Source organism: Gorilla gorilla, chromosome 9, assembly GCF_029281585.2.
Source record: "Gorilla gorilla gorilla isolate KB3781 chromosome 9, NHGRI_mGorGor1-v2.1_pri, whole genome shotgun sequence".
NCBI classification, from domain to species: Eukaryota; Metazoa; Chordata; class Mammalia; order Primates; family Hominidae; genus Gorilla; species Gorilla gorilla.
The window spans coordinates 32,839,345-32,858,970 of record NC_073233.2 but is presented as its reverse complement, the minus strand read 5'-3'; the positions used below and the strand labels follow the sequence as shown (position 1 = coordinate 32,858,970).

Sequence of the window (19,626 nt, the reverse complement as noted above, 5' to 3'; positions counted from 1 at the left end):
CTCTAAAAATATTTTCAGTAAATATTCTTATTTATTAACTCAGAAGTTCAGAAACAAATTTGGTCACAGTATATTCTTCTTTTAAGATCCTGTTGAACTACTAATACTTTGACACACTTTGGAAAATGCTGCATATTTTAAAATATTTTTATTGGTAATCATGAGAATTTCCATGGTATTTTCTAAGACTTTCCACGATCACAATGCAATAATCATATTTTTTTGAAAAACATTATAAAGAAGAAACTTCAGGCAAAACACCAATTAAAAGGGATAGTAACTGTATATGTTCCATGTTTTTCCCCCCCTTTTTCATTTTTTCCTTGGATATAGTAGAACTCTTCTTTTACATGCATTCCTACCAGGTAATTAAAAAATGAATATAGTTTTTTTAAAAATGATCTGAGTCAAGAAAACATCCTCTTCAAAATCTCCCTTGGGACAGAGGAACACTTGTGGCACACAGCCCAAAGACCTAAGCTCTAATTCATACAAAGGAAGGTCACTTACAATCCAGCAAGAGAATGTTTTTAATGTACTTCTTAGGAAGAGAAACAAAGAAATTAATTGTGATAAAGATTTTTTAAATCTAAGTTAAGGGAACAACAATTATTCCATCACTAAGAGTTCCTTGAAGTTTATTTGAAAAGGCAGAAATAAGGAAAAAGAGAAGAGGCCAAACGTGCTCTGACTTCCATTTTTTTTTAAATTAGTAAAATCCAACTGAGATGGTGGAAAGAGCAATATGAAAAGTATTACACCATAGAATGTGTTCCCATTGTCTCTATAAGACATTTCCTGGATAGAGTACTGCAGAATGAACATGTGTTAAAGAAAGAAAAGCTATTTTTGAAACTATGAAAATCAAATATTAGGGGTAAGGCAAACATTTGTTACCAATTGCAATAGACAAAGCAGTTGTGTTTCCCGAAAATTCACATGTTGAAATTCCAATACTTAATGGTTCTTGGAGGTGGGGCCTTTGGGAAGTATTTAGGTCATAAGAGTAGAATCCTCATGAATTGGAGGAGAGAGCAGAGAGCTAGCTAGCCCTCCTTCTACCATGTGAGGATACAACCCAAAAGAGGGCCCTCACCAGAGCCCAACCATGCTGCCACTTTGATCTCAGACTTCCAGCATCCAGAACTGTGACAAGTAAATGTTTGTTGCTTAAGACATCCAGTATGTGGTAATTTGTTCTACTATCCCGAACCAATCAAGACACTGAGGTTGTATTTATAATTCACTATTCTATTGAATGAAAGTATAATCACATCTTAATAATAGGTGGCTGTGCCAGATCTAAGTAAAATAATGACAACAATGGAAAGAAAAAAAAGGAACCAATCTTCTGGAATCATGGCAAATATCTGTTTTGTATGAAGTCTAGAGGAGGCAGGTGGAAGACATGCTCTCTCTTCGAGCATATTTTATACCATGTTCATTCAACCTGAACTGAACTTTATACTGATATGTACTGAAATGACATGCTTATGATAGTTGCTAAGGGCTTCCTCCTCTTTAATCTACAAGGAAATTAGTTTGTACATAAATTCAGTTATGATGCTTAGAAACAATGATGAATTCATAGGATGGGGCAGGATGAAGGATCCTGAAACTAGGATTAATTTATTAGATTTTTTCTTTAGCAATTTTGTCCTGATATTAGAAAACAGGTCATTTTCTTGTGTCATTCTTTTGCATCCTGTGTTTACATTAATGCAGTCAAATTAGAACTTGTGGAAAATATATACTTTTGTAAGAGTATAAAGAAAATAACTGAGAACCACAATCCCACTCATCAGAAGCAATCCTTTTTCATCTCTTATTATATTTCCTTCTAATTGCATTGCTATATATTTTACATGATGAAATCACCTTGTATGAATAATTGTATATGCTATATATTTTAAAATTTTATATTTAATATTCCTCCAAAATCACTAAGAAATCTTTGTACCCATTCATTTTATAAACTATATTTCATTGCAAAGTTGTATTCTAATTTGCTTATATCCACTAATAACATATTAAATATTTTATTTTTCACAATTATAAATTATACTTCAGTGAATATTTTTATACATGTTTCAACTATAATCATAAGATAGAAAGTGGAGTCTATGAAAAGTTGTAAGGCTCACAGAAAACGTTTTCAAATTGAATTTCAGAATATTTTTACGAAGTTTGACTCCCACTATGAAAAAACAAAGGTGATTATTAACCATATCTATGCTAAATTTGAAGACTGCTACTTGTAAAATTATTTGAGAGTTTAAAATTTATTTCACTGTTTTTATTCTGCATGGTTTTGTATAACATGAATATGCACAGACCAGAGAATAAATTTGAGCAAAGAGCAAGTATTCCTGCCATTATCAGCATATTATTAATATTGTATATTATCATCTGTAATAAGTCCCAGTCAAGTATTTTAAAAGACTTTTTAGAAGGTTATAGCATGAAGATAGAAAAATTCCAGAACTCAAGAAATGTTGTTTAGCACAAATGCAAACTTACCTAGCTGTACTCTCAAAATTAGTTTATGAGGTGCTGAGGAATTGGAAAGAATATTATTTCCTTTATTTATCTTTTTTTAAATTTTATTCTTTTTTTGCCAAGATCCTTGAGGAACTATTTGCATGTATTCTAAATATCAAGTCTATGGAGAATTTTTAAACCCTTAGCCAAGCATGAATATAAGCTAATTTAGGTGTTTAATTCTAATATTGTCAAGAGGATTCCTTAGTAGTTTCCAACACTTAATTTCTGATTTATGGGCAATGACTATGGTTGCATCTTTCGAGCCCTACGTGTTTTAAATGACTAAGAAGATGAGGCTCAATACCTCACATTTTATGTTGAATACTGTAGAGGCTTGTCACAATATTTGAGAATATCAGCACTTCTACCAGAGTTGGACTCTTTTATGCTAGCAGGTCTGAGAAATTTCTCCATATTTTTGAATTGCACTTAATTTTCACTTATATTCATTATCTAGAGGCTCTTACTTGGCATTCTGTTTGTGCTGAACCTTTTAAAACCATAGCAACTGAGGAAGCATATTAGGCTCCACATCAGTGTACATGTTCATGTCTTTAATATGAGTAAATACTTTGCATAGTAAGAGCATTGTTGAATTTCACTGTGAGAAATGATGGAGGAAAGTGACACATTCTGCATAAAACACAAGATACTCAATATAGGGAAACGGATGTCTATTTAATCTTTACTTGCCTAAAGGAAGGACTGAAAAATCTTTGAAAGAAGCAGTCCTCCTATTACAATTTATTTCTTGTTATTGAGGACAGAATTAAGAAACCTTCCTGGTTTCATTGACTTGAGAAATGATTCTTGCTAATGACTATACAGAGAAGAACAATTTACATACGAAGAAAATGCTATGCACTTATACTTTCTGCCTTCCACAAAACTAAAAAGAGTTCTGCCCACCCATACGAAATAAGGAGTGAGACTGATCTTGGGAATTGTTGTAAGTTAAAATTGAAAATAACTGTTTTACTCTCCCACTAGGCAGGTCCACCTTGAAATGACATAGTGTCCAGGAAATCAGAAAGTTTACCAAATTAGACAAACAAATTAGGAAGAAAAAAAAACTGTCCAGAATAACTGAAATTTTGAAAGAAAAAGCATTTTCTCTGTAGAAGGGGTTGCATTTGTTGCTCTAAGGTGATGCAAAGATAGACTCATTTTAATATATATTGAGATAAAATAAAGTAAAATTTGAAAGTACCTGAAGGGCATCCTGATATTCAGCCTCTCTGCATACTTGCACAGCGTGTCCCATGGAATGTGAATTTTAATAAACATGATATCGGGGCTTGCAATAGCTGGCTGCAAATGATAGTAAGATAGGCAACATTATTTAGAATCAGAGCTGATGATATCATGCCACAGTTTGATTTGGGAATAAAGAACATTGTCCCCTTGACTATGCATGATCACTGACACTGATTTAAAAGAAATTTATATGGATAAAAAAAATCTTAATGAAGAAAGACCTTGACAAAAATGTAATAATGACATCGTGTAGAAGAAATAACCACCTATGTGCATTAGTGCATTTTCTTACATTGATGATTTTCAACATGCAGAATCCCCAATCAGAACAATCAATCATGAGCCTATTAAAAATCTGAAGTTATTTTTGATGGGCTTTTTATCATGACCCCAATCCTGTTCGGAGGGGGGAGAAAACACTGCCAGTTACCACTAGTCATTTATTAACAGTTCACTAATTTTTCTACCACATTTTACTGAGTACCTACTAGGTCCTCAAACTATGTGCTTGGTCCTGTGATAATACTGGAAAAAACTGGGTATAAATTGTAAAAGTCTGTTATCTCATAGAGTCATCATATTTGCTTGCTTTCTTTCATCTTTTCATCCACTTTCACTTGTATCAACAAATAAGAACTAAAGTGTCTTTGACTAGACAAAAGGTTTTTAAGCAGAGTCAAGTATGCATAAGGATTATGTAAAGAGCTTTTACAAAATGGGGTACTGTGGTTTAATTCTTGGAAACTGCAGGATTGTTTGCACATTTTGATCATACTGCTATACTCAGAGAATCTGATACCCTTTTGAATAAGAGAATCATCACGATACTTAGCTTTTGTTCAGTAGTCTAAAATAAGTAAATAAACAACTGACTACCTAGGCATCATATATCACTCATGTTCATATTCCACCCTGTTTTGAAAGAAAGCCAACACAGTTATTCCCTGAAGTTCCTACAATATCTGAGGTTCATAGAGCGTGGAACAAGTTTATGTCCATTCTAACACTGAATTACACAGAGCTTATCCTTCATGTGATTATAGGAGCAAAACATCTGAAATAAAAAAACTGTTGTTTGCTTCCCTTTAGATGCACCCACCAGGTTAGACACAGCTGAGCTCCATTTGATTAACACTGTTCATTATATTTCCATTAGATGTAATTTATCAAGAAATATATGAATCTTAAAAGCTCAAGAGTAGGGTAGAATTATTGAATTTAATTTAAAATCATATATGTTTTAAAATTAAACTATAACATTTTCATATGCATATACTACTATAGCCCCAAATTCTAAGCAGGGCTAGTTTTGTGGATTTGCCAGACGATATTTTATTTTTGTATTACCAATGTTTCTAAACAATACTTAGAGAACCAATGTCATTGGCCTAATATTCAAACCTAGAAGGCAGCATGGCTACCCTTTCCATAGAGTATTAGAAGCAAACAAGTGGGGGCTCATTCCATGATTAACTAAAGTTTTGGTTTCTCATTAGAGGACTTCTAAGACACTTTAATATGCATGCATTTGCTAAAAAATATCCAAGCAGGAGATAAAGTATGCTGAATTTCCAAACTTCTGGATCAAGGATTGATTTTTCCCAATAGCTTACTGAGATACTAGTATTTTGCAAATCAACATGGGAAAATAGCTTAAGATGCTTTCATGTCAGTGCAAATTCCAAAGGACTTTTCCTATTTAAAATACATTTGTTTCAAATTAAAGACAAAGGATTATTAAAATGAAAATTGACAATGCCAAAAGTAAACATAATATTTCTCAAATATCTATAGGTCTTTGAATTCAGACCAACCAAGGTTACACATATTATCTATGCTTGGGAAAATGTATATAATTTTTTTAAAGTGACTATTGATTCATTCAAATAACCATTTGTTTAAAAATATATCACCCAGCTGGAAATCTGTCACTGATCAGAGAAAAGAGAAGATCATGATTTGTTTTCCAGTCTCTTTTAGTGAATCTTCCAAATTTGGTGAATAGGTTTTTGTGAAGGAATGATAAAGATGAGAAAAACTTTTTAAAACGTAAAGTGTAAGCATACATCTATTTGAATGACTCCTTCATCCAGGGCAAGTGAAAGACGTGTTAAGTTTTATTATACATTTTCCTGCTTTATGCTTACAAAAGTTCTTAGGTAAGATGATGACAAAGATCCTTCGTTTGAAATCATCGTGTTGGCTACCAGTGTTACACCAACTTGCCTCTCACCAAGCATAGTTTGAATTTCCTCAATCTTTACTGCCTACTTGGAAGAAATCACATGGTATAAATGAAAAAGCATGGTATTTGGGATCACAAAGACTTAAGTACAAATTCCATCTCTACCATTTACTAGCTCTATGGCCTTAGAAAAATTATTTAGCCCCTCTTATCTTCAGTTTTCTCATCTGGAAAATGAAGAAAATTATCTCTGCCTCACAGAGTGTGAATGTTATAAAAGATTGGGCACCTCATAAAGTGCCCATGCCTAATAAATTCTCCAGAAATGTTTTTTTCTCAGTTGACAGCATACCTCTCAAATCAGAAACTACCCAAAATGATGATGACTTTCAAAGCTTGAATCTTTTTGTCTACTCAATTCATCTTTGGTAGAGCCTCTTCCTTGGCTCTGTAAACCTTCTGTATAGACCTTTGTGTTGCATAAGCATAAAGGCAGCATTAACCTATGATTTGGGAAGAACTCTGAAGTACAGTGACCTGAATCAAGGTTTAACTTGATGAGTTAAATGTTTTTCTCTGAACTGGGCATACATTTTCTTAAAAAAAAAAAAAAACTCTTCCTGTAGACTTTATAGTTTCTTTGGAATATTTGTCCTTTTCATCTTTATGTATTAAATTATTCTATGCCTATACTTTTACTTTTTGTTCCTGGGGAGATATGAGTTCTTATTCAGAGGTTATTCAAGGAGAGAGAAACTGAGACCCTGAAGATTACAGAAAACCTATATAGTCCTCATTTTCCCCAGAGGCTGGAGGAGTGACCTTCATGAAGATGAATGAGCCTAGACTCAAACAAAAACCAATCTATATCCAGACTGAGATGTTTGACATGTAGGACTATGTAAAACTGAGTAGCCATGACCTTGAGAACACACTGATCATTTGTATTCTTCCTAATGGTTCCCTGCAGGATTTGAAAGTAAAATTTTTACTGTGGAATGGATAGATCTTGGGACAAGAAATAATTTTTCAGGAGCTGGGCCTTATTCTGGTGTGAATGGAGGTCTCATTCGCTTTTAAACATCGTGGTTCCTGAAGTCTAGTCATGTTGGTTGCCAGAGTACATGAAAGAGTGACTAATATGTGATGAATGCTGGAAGAGATCTGAGAAGATTTAAGCTCCACAGCAGGAAAACTTGGGTCTCCTACTACCAGGTTGTTCCCGATTTGTTTTACTTTACCGTACATATAGCCAGATTCTGATCTCTCTCTACCTCCTTCACAGCTATCACTCTGGTTTATATCATCATCATCTTTGGTTGGGACTCCTGCAGTACTTTCAAGCAGCTTCTTTGCTCACACTCTTGTCCCCAGTGGCCTATCCTTCGCACAAGGGTCAGGATGACCTATTTAAATGTAAGTCGGGTCATGCCATTTCTTAGAACCTCATTTCATCCAGAGTGAAAGCCAAAGTTTCTTCAATGACTTACACAGCCTTTTATAATCTTACCTTCAATATCCCATACCTCCTCTGCTACTACCCTTTGTGTCACTCATTCCACTTTCATCATTTGATCACTTGCTAGTTCTTGTCTGCTCTTGCCTTATCTTTCTTACACCCTCTCTTTTTTTTTCTATAGTATTTTTACTTTCATTTGCTCTGTAAATGTCAAGAGAGAAGATTCTTTGTTTTGCTTATGTATCCCTAGCACCTAGTTCTGTGCTGGACACACAGTAGGCTTGCACTAAGCATTTATAAAATGGATGAATAAGTTAACCTATTTTGAGAACACATGTTATGTAATTTATATCTAAGCCAGTGTGATAGAGACAAGAAAGCAAATAAGCCTGGACGATTCTGGAAGAGGGTGCTGTGTCAGGATTCAAATTAGCATCACGAACAGCTTGCCTAGTACTGGTTATTAATTCATTACTCTCAACCTCTAGGATGTAAAATAATCTAATATACTCAAGTAAGGGGATGCTTTAGAAGGATGTTTCTGCATTACAATAACTACTATCAATGAGTAAAATGTCAAACTAAGTGCACACACATAATATTTCTCATTTTGTAAGTCTTAAAATATATAGAGATTTTTATCAACCAACAGGAATAACCTTCTTTTATAACTTACTCAACTTAATTTCTCTCTTTCTATACCTCTACATAAAAAACAAAGCAGAAGAAAAGAAATGTAGTTTCATTTTTTTGCAGTTACTGGCCAGGGGGCTGGTGCGGGGATGATGCTGTCAGGGAGAAAGATTACCTTTTCCCCAGGAATCAAAAACTGCCAGTCTGGCACTATTCTGTTCAGTTCTGATGAAGGCAAGCTCCTCAGAGAACAAAACACCCACTGCCTTCACACTTCACATTATTATTTAATTATTCCACCCCAAATTCCCAAGAGGCAGGAGATTCACTCTTGAGAGAAGGAAAAACTTAAAAATTACGTTTTTACAAAGTCACTCTGCAAATTGTTAGCACAGGGTGGAAAGAACATAGGATAAGATAGCTGATAGTGTTCAAGTCTAAGAGAAACACAAACTGCTGATATGAACTGCATCTCTAATGCCACCCATGATCTCTGTGCATCCAGTCTTGTTCTTCAAATCTATGTTCTTTCCAGTAATCCAAATTTATTTTTTGAAAAAGAATGTGATCATGATACTAACCTGCTTAAAATTATTCAATAACTTCCCATTTTTCTTAAGTTAATGATCAAAAGTCTTAAACTAACAAAAAAGAATGACTTAATTGTAGCCATTCTTTCCAACCTCATTTAGTACCCCGTTTTTTTCTGGTATTGAAAAATATTCCTTCCTCCCACCACCATCTTGATCTTTAATTGATCTATGCTGTGGTGGGATCTGGCATCAATAGTTTAAAAGATCACCACATGACTCTAATATACAGCCAGTATTGAAAACCATATCTAGCCCTTTTATTCACCTACATTAGCTACTATTCATTTTTCAAATCTCAATTCAAAGTTTATTTTTAAAATTTCCCTCCTTCCCTTTCTTCTACTCTCCCCTCACCCTCCAGACCATACCACTGCCCTTGTTGCAAGCCATTTAGCACCATTTACTTTCCTTTTCAGCCACTTATCACAGTTTCAAATGATAAACGTTATCCTATTAAAGAATTTTAAGCATTGTATTAGTAAGTGTAGATTGAAAATCACCCTGGGTCAGATCATCTTTCTTGTGCAGTCTCTGAAGTACTCTCTCAGTTGTGCAAGTATTAATCAAGTGGAAAGAGTATAAAAATTTTTTTGTTTGTTTGTTTTCTTAATTTGCAGCACTTTCCCTTGCTTGCATAGGCAGAGTTTTTACAGAGGTTTGGGTAAAATTTCATAAGGCTTCTATGGCCTTTTCAGAGGGAAGATATAAAAATCTCCCAACTTGGCTTCAAAACTAATAATATCTATTCTGGAAAACTGGGGTAGCTTTAACCTTTTCACTGTTAGGAAACTAAGTCAGAGGTACACAGTTGGGAGGACAGAGAAAGTCAAGACTGGTAACTTGCGTTCAACACAATGGTGGCAGTTTGCAGGGACGGCTGGTTCCAACAATATGCAGTTGAGGTTGAATACACCTCCTGATCATGCTGTCCTGGCAATTTATTTAACAGTAGGAAACAAATCCTAAGAATGTGAATGTGGACTAAAAGAACTGTGGATGAGAACCCTCTCTGTTCAGGAATAAGAGTAGACAAATGGACACTGTCCTGCTGAGAGTCAATCTAAACAAAGACACCATTTGGGAGTGATTTGAGAGTGAGAGCTCCAGAATAAATAGACTTCCCTTTAAAAGCGGAACAGGACCCTTTTTGGATGACTAACATCCAGTATTATTCTTAAGAAAAGTTTGGAGGAATAAGGAAGAGGAAGACTCAGAACTGAGAATCTGAGCTTTCTGGCAAGAAAACTAGGTAGAAGCTGAGAGCAATACCTATTATGAATATACAGATTTCATGTCTGACTCCTATACTGACTGTAAATTTAGTCAAGGCAGTGAGTTTGTTACTTTGTTACTTATCTAATATCTCAGCAGCTTGCTCAATGCTAGCCAAAATAATGTGCTGAATGAATGAATAGTTTGAGATATGTGAGAAAAACAAATACCAGCATCATAATAAGATCTACGTATAAACTGATCTGGGAGCAGATGAAGAGTGATTAATTCTATTTGTATGGAGGAGAAGTCACAAGGATATCAAAAGAATAAAAGTCTATCACAACACTGAGTTCATGAGATTTTTTTTTCAGTAAGTACTTCTTTATTTAATTAGCCACCAGTGATTGGGTGTGGGCGGGAGGTGGAATATTCTGGGTTAAACTTCCTGGAAGATGAATAATAAAGAGACAACTAAAGGAGGCAACAGAAAACTGAAGTCAGAATTTTACTTGCTGGGCTCTGTAACTTGTATGTGAGTAATTCCTTGTAAAGAGTCAAGTCATGATGTGTTTGTTAATTTCATACACATTAAAGGATTTTAATAAACATAAATGGATTAGTTTTTCTTTTCTTTTCTTTTTTTTTTTTTTTTTTTGAGATGGAGTTTCGCAATGTAGCCAGACTGGAGTGCAATGGCATGATCTCGGCTCACTGCAAGCTCCATCTCCTGGGTTCAAGTGATTCTCCTGCCTCAGCCTCCAGAGTAGCTGGGACTACAGGAACGCGCCACCACGACCAGCTACTTTTTGTAAGAGATGGGTTTTCACCACATTGGCCAGGATGATCTTGATCTTTTGACCTCATGATCCGGCCTCCTTGGCCTCCCAAAGTGCTGTGATTACAAGCGTGAGCCATGGCGCCAGGCCTAAATGGATTAGTTTTTCTAGGGCTACCCCAAACTACAGTTTAGTACTTCCTAATGTGTGTTCCTCAGAAAACTAATTCCAGGAGATGTTCTGTGGGGGTAAAGGGATTCCAATATTATATCTAAGTGCCTACTAACACTCTGATGAAGCTTATTAGCAAATTATCTAGAAATTTCATCAAAAACACTTTTTTTTTCCTTTACCTTGTTGCTCCTACTTTTTACAAAACTAGTTAAAACCCAATAGTAGCGCCGGGTGCAGGAGCTCACGCCTGTTATCCCAGTACTTTGGGGGGCTGAAGTGGGCAGATCACTTGAGGTCAGAAGTTCAAGACCAGCCTGGTCAAAATGGTGAAACCCCGTCTCTACTAAAAATACAAAACTTAGGTGGGCACGGTGATCGGTTCCTGTAATCCCAGCTACTTGGGAGGCTGAGGCAGAATTGCTTGAGCCCGGGAGGCAGAGGTTGCATTAAGCCAAGATAGCACCACTGCTCTCCAGCCTGGGCAACAGAGTGAGACTCAGTCTCACAAAAAAAAAAAAAAAAAAAAAGAGTAATTTAGGTTTAGGTGTCTCTGTAATAGTTAATTGATTTTTTTTTTTTTTCTCAGTAGCGGAACAGCTGGGTAAATCTCTAAGTTGTAATAATATGTATCTAGTAAAAAGCTGAGTTGGTTCTAAATGTAATGGCAATTTAAGATATCTGTAATATATTGCTAAATGACAAGAGTGAACAGCAGAATAATATATATATAGAGAGAGATAGATAGATGTGTGTATATATATGTATATGTACATATATATCATGGCCAATTTTGTGTAAAATTTTATATATTTGTATATATATAGAAAATGTACTGAGGGGCACCTAGCAAGATAAAATCAAGTTGTTAACAAGACCACCAAAGGAGAGAGGCGTATGATTTGAGAGACTGTAGATATTGACTTTGGCTTTTTATTTTGTACATTTCTATACTTTTAATTTTCTACCTTAAGGTTTTTTCTTTCTGTAATGCGATTAATACGTGTTTTCTATAACTGTACAAGGTATAACTAAAATAGTGAGTTTTTTTTTAATTTTCTCTGATACTAGGATTATGGAGGATATGCTTTTCCTTCTTTCTATTTTTTTTCTAGTGAGTCTTGCTACTTTTATTGTTTCACTACAAAAAATAAATTCTTCCAAGAACATTTTTTTAAAAACTCACAAAAGAAAAAGATTTGGGAAGAAAACCACTCATAGTTCCAGCACTAAAAAACAGACATTAATAGTTTGGCAAATTCTTTTCTTTCAAAATGTTATTTTCCTTTTCATAAAGTTTTCTACTTGACATAACTATAATCATTCCTTATTCAGTTTTTAAAATTGCAAAAATAGTCATGCCCTTTGAAAATACTTAAATTGTACAGAATTATATAGATTAAAAAGTGAATACATATTTAATAGGGCTATGTGCATGTATTTATTTAACATTTGTTAGAAAAAAACTATGTATTTTATAAAGTCATGTGATACATATTTTCCTTTCTAAACCATAAGTGATTATATCTGTTCCAACACATTTTATCACATAACTAATAATAGTAAAGCACCTACCTCCTTCTCCAACATCAAGCCTTCTGCTCTGAGGTTCTTTTCAAACGTGTTTCTTTTGTCATATTGTATATTTGTCTTTCTATAAACCAAGATGTAATCAATTCTCTTTTTGCCATCTTTGAACAGAGGTCCACTGGATGCTATGTAATTCATGTCATTCTGCAAATAAAGCAATGATTGTTAATGGTGTGGGTTAGACAAGCACGTATGTTTTAGTTACAGTTACTGCCATTTGAACACTGGCAATACAATATCGAAAAATGTATTTTTAATATTCCTACCGTGAGATATGGAAATAGAATTAAAGAGTGTTTACAATCTACTATAGGAGCCACATTAGCGAGTGATGTTCCAGGATATAAAATTAGGTGGTCTGATATCTGAACATGGGTTCTCTGGTGCTGGCATAAAAATGCATATATTTTATTCAATAAGACCCATGAAAATGATATATCATATAACAACAAATAAAATGATTACTTATTTACTATTTTATTTCATCATAAAATAATGCTAACATATGTTGAGTATTTACTAAATACCATGACCAGACATAAGTGCTTTCAATACTTTATCCTATATACTACTCATTACATGCATTTCAAAGATAAAGACACTAAGGCTTAGAGAACATAAATACTAAAAACTCAAACCAATTTTATTTCTTGTGTTACATAGTACTCAATCCAGGCATTATTTTCCTAAATGTATATTTAGTAATACTGAAACCAAAAAATAATCCCTAAGCTGTTTGCTTTGGGAAATACTTGTTCCTAGAATATATGACTGCAAACCAACTAGAACAGCTTACTTTCCAAAACAAACTGCTTGCTCAGCAAGACTGCTCTAGGGCCTTCACTCTGTTGTATCCACCAACCTAAGCTATTTTTAATGGTCTCTGCCCAATTTTCAACCAAATTCCTGCCTTATAAGACCTACTGATTACCCAGTCCAGGCCATGGGAATCCTTTGAAAACTGTTCCCTAACTTCATTCTTCTAAAACACTACTTAGACTATCCGTGTGGTATTCTTATTTGCTGTAAGGAATTTTAATAAATCAGCTTTATTGATCAACACATTTTCCTCATGGTCCTTTTAGGGGGGCTTTTCCAGTACATTGCCCAAGATCAATGAGGAGCCAGGACTTGAACCCAATATCTTCTGCCTCCAAGTTCATGTTCATAACTATTATCTACCCCATCCTTCTTTCGCCACTTTCCTTCAAACTATTTGGACATCTGTACCAACTCTCTATTTCATATTTCCTATACAGGCATTCTTGAGATTCAAAATGCTTTCCAACGTCTGGGGAGATATTAGATAATTTCAGACAAAAGCATTTCAGACTGCTTTGGAGGACACTGACTGGGGCAGATATGCAGCTCCAGGTGAAAGAAGTGAGGACCAGAGCAACCTGATGTTTAAGGAGATAAAGGCCAACGAGTCATTCAAGAAACAGAAAGAATATCCAAGAAATAGTCCCCTACAGCAACAGGTTAGGTTGCCTGAGGGGCTTCTAGTTGGCTGTAGTTCTGCAGAGAGATTAAGTTCAAGTGCATAAATTTATAGTAGTAGAGACTTCCAAGTTCAAGAACAAGAAAGCTTTACACAGTCTTTTCTTCAATGAATAAAAAAGTTCTGAGATTTCCAGGATTAACTTGGAATTCTGGCAGATTTCACAGGATCTGGAAAGGATTATAAAGTGACTAAGTGACTAACACCAGTGAAGCCACCAGGGCCTTGTAGTTCCATAACATAGTAATAATGACAATAGTAGCTATCACTTATCAAATACTTACTATGTGCTACGCATTGTGCCAAGTGCTGCATAAGGTTATTTAATTGTCATAACTCATGAAGGTAAATATTGACAAGAGTACATAGAAGCCAAAGAGGTTAAGTGACATACAGATATCACAGAAAAGAAAATAATGAAGCCAGCATTTTGACCAATTTGATACCTTAGCTGGTGGTCCTGACCACTATATTTAAAAAGATAAAGAGCCATATACAAATAAACACTCCTAGGAAAGAGGCTTGAGTAGTTTAAAAAGGGTAACAAAAAAGGCCATTTCCAGCTTTTACGTGAGAGAAGTACTTTTAGGTGAGGGAATTTTTTTGCCACAGAAGGCACAGTTAAATTCATATTTTAGAGGGCGTTTGCCTCCAACACTTCAGACACTTTTTTTTAACAATGTCACTAATGACATATTCATTGCTGTATCCAGTTAATCAATTTGCTGTCTTTTTTTTTTTTTTTTTGAGACAGAGTCTCTCTCTGTAGCCCAGGCTGGAGTGCAGTGGCGCGGTCTCAGCTCACTGCAAGCTCCGCCTCCGGGATTCACGCCATTCTCCTGCCTCAACTCAGCCTCCAGAGTAGCTAGGACTACAGTACAGGCGCCCGCCACCACGCCCGGCTACTATTTTATTTATTTATTTATTTATTTTTTGTATTTTTAGTAGAGATGAGGTCTCACCATGTTAGCCAGGACGGTCTCGATCTCCTGGCCTCGTGATCCGCCCGCCTTGGCCTCCCAAAGTGCTAGGATCACAGGCGTGAGCCACCACGCCCGGCCAATTTGCTGTCTTAAATTTATCTTCCTGCAGTGGAATCACTCTCACCTACTTGATACACCTTTTTCCTTTGACTCCCAGTATATCTAATGTGTCTGGATTTTCTCCTAGTTAAGTGGTCACTCGTTCTCTCTTCCTCTGATTTGTTAATTAACTATTCATTGGTTATCTTGCCTTTTTCCCCCTATATACTCCCTCCTTGTGATTTCTTCTAAGCTCATGGCTTTAAATAACCATCTATATGTTGACCACTACATAATAAATATTCACAGGCTTGTATATCCAACTGCCTTCTTGATTTCTTCACTTGGATGTCTAATGAACATCTCAAAGTTAACTGTCCAAAATGAAATTGTTTATCTTCTCCAAACAGGTACTTCCCACAACCTTCTTTATTCCAGTTGATTGCAACTCTGTCCCTTCAATTGCTAACACCAAACATCTTGAATCGTCTTTTTTTTCTAGCTCTTTTTCTTACCCATCAAACATTCAAATCATCAAGAAAATCTTTCAAAATATATTTAAAATCTGACCACTTTCTAACACCTTCATTACTTCCACCATTACTACCACTCGGGTCTAAACCACAGTAATCTCTATTGGATTATTGCAGTAGCCAGGCTTGTCTCTTTGCTTCTACCTTTTCTCTTCTTTTTTTTTTTTTTTTTTTTTTTTTTTTTTTTTTTTTTTTTTTTGAGGTGGAGTCTTGCTCTGTCACCCAGGCTGGAGTGCAGTGGCGCGATCTCCACTCACTGCAAGCTCCGCCTCCAGGGTTCACGCCATTCTCCTGCCTCAGCCTCCCGAGTAGCTCGGACTACAGGCGCCCGCCACCACGCCCGGCTAATTTTTTTGTATCTTTAGTAGAGATGGGGTTTCACCATGGTCTCGATCTCCTGACTTTGTGATCTGCCCGCCTTGGCCTCCCAAAGTGCTGGGATTACAGGCGTGAGCCACCGCGCCCGGCGGGCTTCTACCTTTTCTCTTCTATAGTTTGTTCTCAACATGACAGCCGAGTTATCCCAATGATTCTCGACATTATAGATGAGATAATGTAACTCCTCTCCTCTAGACCCTCCAGTTGCTCTCCAAGTTACTCCTCACTCTTGATCCCACTTCCCCTGATACCTTTTTTTCTTAGCATCTGCTACCTTCTAACTAATACATAATATAGTGATAGCTAATTTATTCATTAATTATCTTTTGTTTGCAGACAGTCTTATTCTACAAGGATATAAAGTTTACGAAGGTAAGAAATTTTTTAACTTTTTGGTTTATATAGTATTTTAAACATCTAGTCCACAGCCAGACACATTGTAGGCATCAATAAATATTTATAGAAAGAAGGAAAGAAGAAAGAAGAGAAGGAAGAAAGGAAGAGAATACGCATAGTTCTATGTGTTCAGGTAGGGTTAACCTCAAGAATACTGGCCTAAAAAAATCATGTGGTCATTTGTCATTCTCTCCCTTCTGACATTTATAATAGAACAAATTATAATAGGCCAAAATGAAGAATCACACAATTATAGTAGCACTTCAATTAGTTACAATTTGGCTTGCTTTTTAGCTTTATATCTGTGACCCACTGCTTATAGGCATCTCCATGCTGATCTAAGAAAAGATTAGGTGAAAATAAAATAATACACAAATTTTCTTCCACGTTTTCTTAAAGTATACTACTCTCCCGGTGCGGTAAATGGAATCAACTGAGTCTCATAGCATTGGTAACATATTTAATCCCAGGTGAAGGCAAATGTTTTTCAATGAGAAGACCTAGAAATCAAGAGACTGGTTTGTAGAAAAAAATATTAGAAAGATAAAAAGGTTTTTAAAAATATTTTATATGCTTTTCATATTTTAAAAGCAGTATGGACTGAAAATGGAACGCTAACAATTATTATCCATTACTCTGATTCTAAGCTAAGTAAATGCTAAACTCTCCCAGAAAGACAGCTATCTGTTTTAAAAATCCACATCTTTATAAAAAGAAGTAACCTATTATACCCAAATTTTGTCTCTCAGTGAGTAAATAAGTTCACAAACTTACTAAATGAATTTTTAATTATTATATAAATTCTAAATGTTTAATGATGAGTTTTTACCAGTTTTAACAGACACGATAAAAAGTAGATATCAAAATGTCAATAGAGAAGCATAGCAAAATTTGGAAACCTCTTCTGAATTATGTAGCAAGAACTCAGTACAGGTTTTATATCATTTTAAGGTTAATAGTGGTATACTTTATTTTAATATATATGACAGCCATTCACAAATATGTTAATTAACCCATGTTCAAACCTATTGCTTTAAAACAGAATTAACTGAAAACTGATTATATGTGTCATTACATCTAGATAAAAAGAATACAGCTTCTTGAATTGTTTGGTATAATAACAGTTGTCCAAACATAAAATCATGATTCATTTCATGAGTTATCTGAAAGAGTGAAATGCGTTCCAATTATAATGTGGAATGCATTTGATTTAGAGTTTTTTCATGTTTATTGTTTCTAGGGGAGAGAATAAAATTCGCTTTTTCTCAGAGAGGGTGGGATGCAGTTCATTCATCAGGTACCTACCTAATCTTTACACAGTTTTGAAAATAACTAAATCATTAATGTGTTTGCAAACCATGAAGCTCAGATACTTTCAGAAAAGCTGATCTTTCTAAAAATTATCTCAAGAATATGCAAGTTATGGCTCATGTTGAGTAGGAACCCTTTGCAAATATTTTAGCCCATTTGCAAAATAGTGGTAGAGATTTGCCCATTTGCACAAGGAACCTGTTTTAGGGTACTCTTTAAATAAGATTAGAGCAGTAACTGCTTGTCTTGGTGAAGGTGACAGGCTTTTTTTTTTTTTTTTCCTGAATGTTTATTCTTCTCAATCTAACAAGCATCATTTAACACCTGTGTGCTAAACTGTAGGGCTAAAGAAAATAAGACATTGAAAACTTTCAGGGATTTTATCGTATGCTTGCAGTTATAGGCATGTAAACATTGCATTACAATGCTCTATTTTGCGCATTAATAGAGTTATGAGCTATAAAGACATGAAGAATGTCAGAGTGTATCCAGAAGAAGCCTGATAGGTACCAACAGACACGGAAGGTTATATTATCTTTGTCAGTTTACCACAGCCAGTCTTTATCCAGCACATACAAAATTAGATCATGTCATTAATCAGTAGGTGATCGCCAGTTATCTGTTAACCATACTTGTGAGTTAGTAAAATGTAGTATGACACACTGGTTAAGGTGTTGAGAACTGTATTCAGACATACTTGGAATCTAATTTACTGCCTTCTTAGGCATTTAACTTCACTACTTAGCCTAAATTCTACAGCTTTTAAATGAAGATAACAATGTTGCCAACATTGTAGAATTATTATTATGGCTAAATGAGACAGTGCAAGCAGAACAGTTGCAACACTGATTCATTTCAGGAGATCAGAAAAATGTTGGCTATTTTAACTAAAAAAGATCAGGTACAACTATATAATGTATTCATTTACATTGCGATTTTACTTGTTTTCCAATAATCCAAATGAACCCTTTTACTTTCTGGAAAATTATCTTTCTCAGGACAAAGACAGTTGGAAACAGATAAGTAATGCAAATGGCATTGATGTGAATATGGAACCATAGCAAAGGAAAGTAGAAGTCCTTTACGTATAATTTTGAAATATAATTCACTACAAAACACAAAGTGCAGTAAAAGAATTCATAGCTTAATGAGTTGTTACAAGATAAACACCTACATAACCATTACCCAAGTTAAGAAAGAGAACCTCACCAACTCCTGAAAAAGCCTTCTTTATACCACCCTCTCACATGGTTATCCAACTGTTCCAGCACCCTATTGTAAAAAGAACTCTTTCCTCATTGCTCTGTGGTCCTGTTTTTTGTCCTAAATCTAGTCTCTCTGTGTGTGAATACTGAATATTATAAAGATGTTTTCCATTCGACTTACATTTGTGAAATGGTCATAGTTCAGAAGAGGTCATAGTTCTACCTCAGCTTGCCGATCTTGACCTGATGTGGAGCTTGTTGGGTAAAGGCCCTGATCCAATTTATGGTGTCCTGAAAGTCTTCATGTAGCATGCATGGCTCTGTACAAGTAGAATATTCTTGATTACTGATTCCTGGCCTATGCTTAAAATGCTGTTTTGCCATGCTCTGTAACATGGCAAAACAAGGATGTAACAAGGATGACACTCTTTCCCAGTGTGGATGGCTCTCAGGTGCTGCCAGTATCTGCTCCCACCCACAGTATTCCTTTTCTCTACAGTTTTTGTATTCAGAACCAATGTAACCAAATATTGCTATACCCATTTAGTAGGTATTTTTATTTTTTATTGGATTTAAAGAATAATAGGCACAGCTGAGGCAGGACACGGGAAGCAGGGCATGACTCTGGCCTGCTCAGAAGACTGCTCAAGGGCAGTAGGTGGTTAATTTCCTTGGTTGTGTTGCGTCTGCAGTCCAATGTTAAAGGCAGACAATGAATCAGGTTAGTCCAACTCTCCTCCATAATTTGGGTGGCCATCAGGTGGGTTTCAGCTCATAAGGCCAAGTATCTGTGTTCTAGGTTTGTTTTTCTTAATCCTATCCTACTGAATCTGTTAATAATAGGAATGTTTTTCATT

General features: G+C 35.3%; 1 protein-coding gene across 6 annotated transcripts in view; it reads right to left on the bottom strand.

The window, feature by feature from the left end:
• The window catches only part of ANO3 (anoctamin 3), a 472,830-nt gene that overhangs the window by 140,044 nt on the left and 313,160 nt on the right, over positions 1-19,626 (bottom strand). For all 6 annotated transcript variants that reach the window (XM_063711053.1, XM_063711054.1, XM_031016410.3 and 3 more), the window contains 2 exons: positions 12,409-12,567; positions 3,755-3,855 (listed from right to left, as the gene is read on the bottom strand). In XM_063711053.1, the coding sequence (XP_063567123.1) occupies positions 3,755-3,855; positions 12,409-12,567 (260 nt within the window). The remainder of the gene's footprint in view (positions 1-3,754; positions 3,856-12,408; positions 12,568-19,626) is intronic.